Source organism: Metopolophium dirhodum, chromosome 1 (assembly GCF_019925205.1).
Source record: "Metopolophium dirhodum isolate CAU chromosome 1, ASM1992520v1, whole genome shotgun sequence".
Classification (NCBI taxonomy): Eukaryota; Metazoa; Arthropoda; class Insecta; order Hemiptera; family Aphididae; genus Metopolophium; species Metopolophium dirhodum.
In genome coordinates, this window is record NC_083560.1 from 81,259,745 (window position 1) to 81,269,874 (window position 10,130).

At 27.0% G+C, this 10,130-nt stretch overlaps 1 protein-coding gene across 1 annotated transcript; it reads left to right on the forward strand.

Moving 5' to 3' along the window:
- The first annotated feature begins 3,095 nt into the window (after positions 1–3,095).
- Positions 3,096–5,325, forward strand: LOC132934268 (protein ROP-like). The gene is made up of 6 exons (XM_061000556.1): positions 3,096–3,235; positions 3,320–3,415; positions 3,482–3,953; positions 4,209–4,399; positions 5,037–5,188; positions 5,261–5,325. The coding sequence occupies exons 1-6, from the start codon at positions 3,096–3,098 to the stop codon at positions 5,323–5,325; spliced, it is 1,116 nt and encodes a 371-aa protein (XP_060856539.1).
- The last annotated feature ends 4,805 nt before the right edge of the window (positions 5,326–10,130 follow it).

Genomic DNA, 10,130 nt, shown 5'->3' on the forward strand with positions numbered 1-10,130 from the left:
ATCATAGACGTGCCCATGGAAATGGTGATACTTGGTATAGTGTCGGCGCGCCGCGAAGCTCGTCACATACGTTCCCACGGCGTTGTTCCTTGGTAGTAACCAGAGTCACAGGCCACGAGCCGCGAGCCGAGCCACGAGCTGTTTAGTTGGGTTTCGTTAGATTAAATGAGGTTTAATCCAACCCAGGGGTTGCCAACCTTTTTTTACGGCAGGCCAAATTTGAGATACGCTTTGGCATCGCGGGCCAACGTTTTTGGAGGAATAATTTGGAGCGGTTATGAAATTGAAGAATAGATTCTAAGCTAACGCCACTAATGGTATTAATTCAATAATGGCAGCGCCATCTAGTGCCGCCAAATAGTTTTTAACTCCAAAGTCCCCTGCTCAATTTCCTATTTAGATGGCGTAGTCATATACAATTTTATAACGAAATATTACAATGAAAGGGATGTGGTCCAATCTACGTAGGATTACTTCTTAGGGAAATGTATTGAGCAGCATCAGTCCTGGGGAAATAGTAAGATAACAGCCAACTTTGCAATTGCACAGTAGGCAAAGTGGCCCAGTTCGCCTCCGGGCAAGATAATAAAATGTACTATGTTTGAATAGGTAGATCAAAATGTTCATTGATCATCGAGAATCTGAAAATACCTGTGCAAGTACCACTTTAAAATGTGAATTTTGGTAAATGCATATAAATTCTGGACTTATAAATAAGTGAACTCGATTTAAATCATATACATTATCATAAATCATTAAATTTTAAATATGTTATTCTCTAAAAATAAATACTTTTACATATATTCCTTACAAATAACAGTTTTAAATTTGTTTATTAGTTGCGGGATTTACCTACTATTTTTAATCGAATACAAAGTGGCTTCTCTGTATTTTAAAAGGTGAGAAATGACACAAAATGTTATTTTATCTACCTACCTACCTACTTATATAAATGGCGTAATTCACAAGTGCTGAAATGGCGCAAATTACCATCGCTCAACTGTTCAACTGACTACTGACTAGAATACCGTAAAGACACGTTTTTAATTAAATATGTCTAAAATTATATTTATATTACCTAACAAGTTAATAATTTAATAAATTGTATTTTAAGTTAAATTATATTTCAGTATTGTTATTGACTTGTTTTATCACTGTTATCTTTAACAAAGAAGTACAGAACATAAGGTTTTTGTATATATATAATATATATATACAAAAAGGTACATATAAATAATTATAGTTACCTACCTGTGCATTTTAAAATTGTTTGATAATTTTTTATTGGTTAAGTCTGACACGAGAAAAAAAAATTAGGTGTTTAATTCAACTATATGAATTATTATTATTATACGAGTATAGATACAAAGTATGTAAGTCATTATATATTATTTATTTGGTTGTTTTTTTAGTTGTAGAAGATTTGCTCAAAGTTCGCGAGCCAGTAGATCTGGACGCCGTTTATTTTATGACTCCAACTCAAAGTTCAATCGCTGCTCTTCTTAATGATTTTCCCTTGAATGGAACTACAAGGTATAAATCAGCTCACATTTACTTCACTCATGGTAAACATTTTAATATTATTTTTACTATATATTTTGTTTATAATATTTACAATTTTAACTGGCATAATTTTTTATACAGCACATTTTTCTCTTAAAAAATAATTATTAGAGGGTCATGAATTAAACGTTGGTTAATGAGTAGATGCTTATAAATTATAAATTATATCCTATATATTATAAGTTATAATATATAGGGTATGCTAGGTGAGTATATTCTTCCTAAATTACTACTGAAAAAAATATTGATTACATTTTCGTAGATAGGGAAAAGTTGATTGAACTTGGGAATTTAAAAATATAATTTTTATTATTTGACTAAAAATATACATATAAAACACGTTTTAAAAATATGTTATACATAAACTTTACTGTATTTGACTGGTTAGGTCAAGTATAGGATACATATTTTATACTTAAAATCGTACATACTTATTATATAAATAAAGTGCTAATAAGAAATGTATATGCACAATATAAAGAATCATTTTGTAAATTGTATGGTTGTCTAGTATATACGTATTGCTTATAATATCTAGCCATCGGTGAAAAATGAAGATTCTATTGAACTTATTAATAGTATTTAGCATATTATTAAAATAGTGTAGACGATTTTAAAATTAGAATTTAGTTTATAAATACCTAGTTACAAATTACAGTTGACAATTTTTTGATCCTATACAATTTTAGTTATGCCCTAAATCGTATATTTATAAAAATATAGGTAGGTATTTGTTTTATAATTACCTTTATTATTACGTAGTTGGTAGTAAGTTTATTTATTACTTTTTTTAAAATTTGTATCAAGAATTTTAATGCTTATATTTTTATAAAAGTATATACGCTCTAGATTAAACTCAAATTATAGTTGTAGTGTTATTTTAAAACAATATCATAGTGAATTATTTATTAGTTCTATAAGTATATAGATTATAGGTATTAGGTTAAGTAAGGCAATTTTCTGTAATTTAAAATATTATGTCGATATATATACGGTGAGACGGAGGGGAGGGTTTTATACCTAATTTGTATTATTAATTATAATCTATTTTTGTTTTGCTTTGACTTACATAGAATTAATATTTTGCTTAATTTTAACAAAGCATGTCCAGAAAAAACCTTTAAATTTCTATCGAAATCACTTCCTAGGAAAAATATTCAATCGTTCCAAGAGATAGATATTGCTTTCATACCATTTGAAAGCCAGGTGGGTGTTGTTTAATAATTCACGGTACCATTTAAACATCACTAATTATTAACATGTTTAAGAAACTTATATTTTTTATCTGTATATATTTCTAGGTGTTTTCTTTGGGCAGCCGCATAACATTTCAAGCGTGTTTTAATTCGTTACTTGAGAGTGCTCGTAAACCTAATTTAGAAACGTTAGCATTCCAGATTGCCTCTGTTTGTTATGCGTTAAATGAATATCCATCTGTGCGATATATTAAAAGAAGTAACAATAAAAACACCAAAGACTTAGCACAGCTAGTACTGGAAAGACTAGATGAACTAAAAAAATATTATAAGGACATGGGTGAAGGCTTTGAAAAAGATCGTTCACAGTTAATTATAATTGACAGGTCATTTGACTGGACCTCACTAATTTTGCACGAGCTCACTTTTCAAGCAATGGCTCATGATAATTTTACAATAAAAAACAATGTTTTTATGTGAGTTTATAATTATTTATTTAATTTTATACAATTTTATATAGTGCTTATAATTGTATATCATATTATATTTTATTTTGAAAGGTTTACTGAAAACGGTGCTCAAAAAGAAGTAGTTTTCGACGATAAAGATGAGGTATGTGCAGAGCTGAGACATCAACATATTTACAATGCGGCAGAGTAAGTTAATAATCCACTCTGAAACTTGATAACATAATTTTATATCTCAGATTTATTTTGTTTTAGCGCTGTGAGATTTAAATTAAAGAATTGTGTGGACTCTGAACTCGCATCAACAGTTGATGCTGCACAGAGTACTTCACTTGCTGGTTTATCTTATGTTATGAAAAAAATTCCTCAACAACAAAAAATTGTGGAAAATTATTCCAGATATATGAGTGCACTTAAACAATGCATGGATTTCTATGGAAAGCATTTAGAGGACATTTGTATTTTTGAACAAGACCTTGTTATGGGTAAAGAGGCAATAGTTGAAGATAAGATCACTTACGATGTTAAGAAAAAACTGATTTCCTTTTTAACGGATAATAATGTATCTATACAAAATAAGATAAGGCTTATTATATTATATATTGTATCTATGAACGGAGTATCAAAAGATATTTTCAATGAACTAGTTCAAAATGCTCAACTTTCACCGGCTGATATACAAACTATTCTTAATTTAAATAAACTTGGCGTCACTACTGATGCAGATGTAAATTATTTTTATGACTATATTATACAGTTAGTTATCTTACTTATGGCTGGTTACATGAAAAATGTATTAATCCCTAACTTAATGGTGAAATAACATTTAATCGACCAATCATGGGCCACTTAATCATGTTTCAGGGACCATTAGGTCACTATTAATTCGTTAAATGTTTAGTGATTGTTCATGCAACCAGGCATTAGTATTGTTTTTAATAAAAAAAATATTAATTAATAATCTAACTATCACCTGATTCAGGAAAACAATAAGAAACCGCAACAGACTATACCGCGTAAGGATCGCGTCGACGAAAATACATTCCAGGTTTCTCGCTGGACGCCAAAGATCAAAGATATATTAGAATATTGTATTGAAAACCATTTGGATCCTGATGAATTTCCTTATGTATCTGTTAGAGAGCAAACAACTGAAAAATATAAAGCGTCTAGGTATATAAGTGTATAACTACTATATATTAAATAACTACTAAATTATAAATTACAAGAGTAAAAGGTTTGCTCATCAAGTATTTACTTAAACAATTTGGTAATAATTATATTCACCACACATTTTATTATATTATTTGTATAAAGAAAAAAATAGTTAAATACATTATAAACCTATAAAGTGTTTACATACCTAGGTACTTACGTCATAATCATTAATCGCATTTTAACGATAGGTCCACACAAATGCACAATTTTAATAATTTATGGGGAATACCTATATCAAAATCTTATACTATAATCTATATTAATGGTTATAAAATAAATATTATATTATAAAACCATTATCTCTGGTTAAAAATTTATTCGTCTTGCAGCTTGCCGTTATTTTTCTTGGACATATCTTTAAAATGTACCTAACTTAATTACCTATTTTTTGTTTAGTGCAAAATTATTGTATTGTCACACAAATCATTATTGTCAGTTGTAATATTTTATTTTTATTTAAAAAGGCCTGTTTTATCAAATGTGAAATTATTGATTGAACTGAGAATTAAAAACAATTAATCAATAAATTATTAAATTACATTTCACGTGAAAAAATTTTATTGTCTTACAAATAAATATTTGATTGTATTAGTTCGAGGTATAATGCAACGTGGTACAAAAGAAAAGATCCGAAACAAGAAGGTTCAAGAATCATACTGTTCATAATTGGTGGGGTCACGTTTTCAGAAATGAGAAGTGTTTATGAAGTATCCAAAAACTTCAAAAACTCGAATATTATAATAGGTAGGTCGTATAGGTATAAACATTTATTATAAAAAAAATAATAACTATATTATACTTTGTGATTTTATGTAGGTTCATCCCACATAACGACGCCAGAGGACTTCCTCAAAGACTTGTCTGATCTAGGTGAACATTAGGTGAAACATTTAAATGTTAACATGCATCGACTTTTGTTTCTCCAAAGTATTGCTGCATGTAGTCTTATTAGTGTATTTATATTTTATTATTATATGTCCATTTATATATTGGAATTAAGTCTTAATCAGTAATCACAAAAAAAAACAATAGTTAAAATAAGTAATTAGTAATTTAATGAGTTTGAAGTATTGTGTATTGGTTGATAATTATTTTTAAAAAAACGTTCCATTAACTTGATTTCAATAGGTATTTAATTTATCATTGAACAAGTTGTTCTACACGATGATTATAATTTATTTTATTTTTTTTTATTTATTATTTATTTGGTTATTTGAATAACTTGCTTGTACTATTATTGTTTTTAGACAAAATTGCGGTTTGCACTTACGCATGTATTCAAAGTTATTTTCTAAGTTTAAAGTCAACAGAAGTTGCATTTCACCTATTAATATTTAAATACTTTTTGAACAACTTCTTCTGAGTTCTTCATATTATGGCTGTGTTGTTTACCTCAATTTCAATTTTGAGGGTTAGAAGTTATGAGTACAAATAATAGAAGATTTCTTAAGAATAATAAATTATTTGTACCTATACATTATACATAAATACAATTATAAAATTTTAAAAATAACTATAGGTTAACATAATAATATAACTTTAACAAGAAAACATATGATCAATGTTAAGAAATTAAATGTTTAAAATTAATACTTTCTATATCAAAAACAAAAAAAAAATCTTAGCTATAATTTATAATAATACATTGGGCCATTAAATGATAAAATTCTTAAATCCTTTTATAACTGGGTTAAATATTAATACTTTTACACAACAGAAAATTATAATGAAAAGTTGAGCAAAAATAAAATTTAAATTAGATACCTTGGTACCTACCAACTGAATACATAAAAAATGTACCAAATGCCCAAATGTTTACACAAATCTTCTAATTTGTTTTAAAAATATATTGCATATATTTAAACGTTAACTTATTTAAAATATATACGATTTTGATAACTACTCTATATATAATTATTACATAAACAGAGTATTCGTGAGGATATACCCATTAGAGAGGGACTCGCCGCCTGGATAAAAACCGGTTTTTTCCCGTTGTATCTATAAACTAAAAATATTATTAAAAACCATGAAAATAAAATGTTGAAAATTCAAAATGTTCACAAAAATAAACTATATAAAATATCGACATCTTCGATTTTTTCAAAAATAAATAAATAATTTTTTTACTTTTTTACCAAAGAATTTAATTAAATTAAAAAATAAAATATGTGTATTCCTTGTCTCTGTGAGTATAATAAAAAAAAATATATTTATGATAAATTTATTATCTCAGGAGATATCGCAATGGGTAAATCCTCGTGGGACACCCTGTATAATATGTGTCCGTCCGTCTGTCTATCTCATCGACATACATTACCATGGTTGATGGTTACCAATACCTCTGTTAACCTTATAGAATAATTATTTGACAATGGAATAAATTTAGCACTGTCTTAAATAATATATTATTGTTCTATATGATATTAAATCATTTATATATTATAATTCATAATGCAGCCATTAAGACGTATTAATCACAATCTAAAGTCAATTAAAGTTATGTCAACCAGATTGGCAATGTAACATCTAACAATAACTGTTGGGTATTTGCAATTCTTTTTAAACTCATACACTACACTCTTAATAAAAATATAATATACAAAAACTGAGAAATAGCATACTCATTATATCATTTTATTTTGGTATAATTTAATGTTTATAACTACAACTTATGATGTTGCGAGGTTATAATTTATATTATTACGCTATGTTATTATGCAGATTGTTTGTGGTTTTTTTAGTGCTTATTGACATTTTAAATAACTGCATGAAGTAATATTACTATGTTTGACATTATCATTTTATGAAGCTACCTCTCGGTATAAGAATCCTAAGATCTCACAAGATAGGCATATAATATTCATTAACGTACGTTTGTTTAGCTTCTATATAGGCTCTAGCACAGAGGTCACCAACTGGCAGACCATGGTCCGTGCCTGGACCGCAGACACGTTTTTTATGGACCCTAAACTGTTGCGTAATTATAAAATATATAATAATATAGTTTTTACATTACATTTTCATAATAAAATTACGAATAAAAATATTTTCCGATATTGTGAGTATGGTATACATATATAATATAGGTATATCATAATAATATACGTGTCTCCTTCACCGAGCGTTACGTTGAAAGCCCATGGCTGCAAAAATAATTCAGAGAAGGTGACTGATAACTACGTTAGACGCTTGCGCCGTTTCTTTATCGTATGTCAAAAAGCGATATCTTAGAATTTCCAAAATACATTTTATAACGATTTAGTATGATTGTTATTAAATTGTTAATGTGCGAAAAAAGTCATTGAGTATTTAAATGTGTCTTGGACCGTGGGAAGTTTGGTAAGTTTCAAAACGGACCCCTGTAGAAATTAGTTGGTGACCCCTGATCTAGCATAACTCCAATAACCCGATATATTATTATACATTTACCATTTCCGATATTTTTTATCTTATAAATATTATAATATTATATACAAATTATATACTTATTACTCGTTATAACAATAAAACAAAGGTAAAATACCTATAATATATCGTTAAAAATTAATTAAATTTTTAAATGTGTTAAAATCTAAAACCAATGCAATTAATAATAATAAAATTATTAATGCGGATATCGCTATAATTGTTATTTATTGAATTCTAATTGTACGTACCTATACGAATTAAATAATAATGGGACCCGGAGCAAATCCTTATGATTTTAAATTTATGACTCTCAAGTTTCGACTAAATTTATTTATTTAATCAAGTTTCGAAAACCGGTTTTACTTATAAATTAAGTACAAAATCATATTGTTTACACTGCCGATGCAATTTTGATGAAACCTTTTTTGTTTAAATGTTATTAACAAGGTATAATACATTATATACCATATTTCTCTGGTAGTCTGGTGGACATTAATTTCAATCAACAGTAGTGAAGTGTAATCAACACATATTATATTGTTTTATATAATCAATTATTTAAATATTTTTTATTATTTTATCCAACCATAATCATTTTGTTCATTTTATAATTTAAAATACATTTTTACATGGTTATAGGTAGGTATGTAATTTTCCCATCATGAGACAATATGCTATTAATACATCTTTATAGTATCGTATTGTGCTTACATTGGTAGGTATAGATATGTACAATCAAGTTTAATCATTCCACTTTCCATATATATTTATGAATAAAACTGTGCATGCTAGTATAGCGTTTTCTTAAAAAATACGGATGTTGAATACCTCCTTATATTTTTAATAAAGAGATTTATTGAATAGAAGGTACCGAATAGTTTATCAATAGTTGTTATTTTACTAATAACCAATAGGGTTTGGACGTAAATAGTTTTTTTGAAATATTTAACACCTATAAAATATTACTTAGACTTTATTGATTAAAATGAATAGTATTCGGTGTAAAATTGTTGATAAAATAAACAAATTCCTGATTGGATTTTATATTTTACACAAAATATGGAACATACAAATAAGTTAAACGTATATATTAATTTATATAAATCATTTAAAACTTAACTGCTGCAAAACTGTTTTTAGTTTTTTGTAGATTCAAAAATAAAATTTGATAATGCCTAGTTTTACAATGATGTTTTTAATTTTATATTCTTTGCGGACTAGGAATATTTTGGTTTTATTATGATATCTTTCCATTTTATTTCAGATTTTTAACGTACAATAAATTAGTATTTACACTTTTTGAGTAAAATTTTTCGAGTTTTCATTTTTCATTTTCATCCCACCAACAATAAAATATATTATTTTACTCTTCTACCCACCTTTCTCTTTTAAAACTTAAGTAACTTTTGAATAATCTATACATAATAATAATTTAATTTTTTAAATAGTAATTTCAATTTTAAGCACACAGTGCCACCTCAGAATTTTCTAGGTACCTACATAGAAACAGTAATTTTTATTATTATTAGTTTTTAAAATTCTGGTACCAAATCAAAGTAATAATAATTAATATGAATCTTTTAACATGGTTAATTTCAAATATAATAATATATTTCAAAAATATTAATCGAAAAATGATAAGGTTGTCACAAGCTTAAGCTACCAACAGGTATACTTATAATCTTAAAACAATAAATTTATTGCTTCGCTTGAAAGTTGAATGAATTTACTTTAAATTTTGCATGGCATATTTTTTACTGCATATTATACTGAATATTTAATTTGCTGACATGAATGTGTGTACAAAAGAATATTATCATTCACCAATATGTATTATAAAATCATTGTTTTAAAATTTGTTGTTTCAATACAAACTCCTACTTTTGTGGTTATTATTAAACCGATTTTCTTATTATATACCTTAACTATACGATATAATTATAATGTTATAATATTCTGTTAGTTATATATTCATCAAAGTTCAAGGACCTTCCTTTATGGTTTTGTCTCTACACTCTTTAAATAGTACGTTTTAGTTTGACATTTCCACACATGAAACTCATATAGGTAGGTAACTACTAATTATATTGAGTTCCAAAAGTTTTGGCACCAAAATATTACAAAAAAAATATCATTGAGAAGATAGCAAAAGATGTCTTTCAAGGATGGACAATTCTTCTTCTATACTATTCGTCTCCCCTTTAATTATTATTTGAAGGATAACTGCATTTCGTAACCCCCCCCCCCCCCTCCCCCCCAACCATCTACAAATACT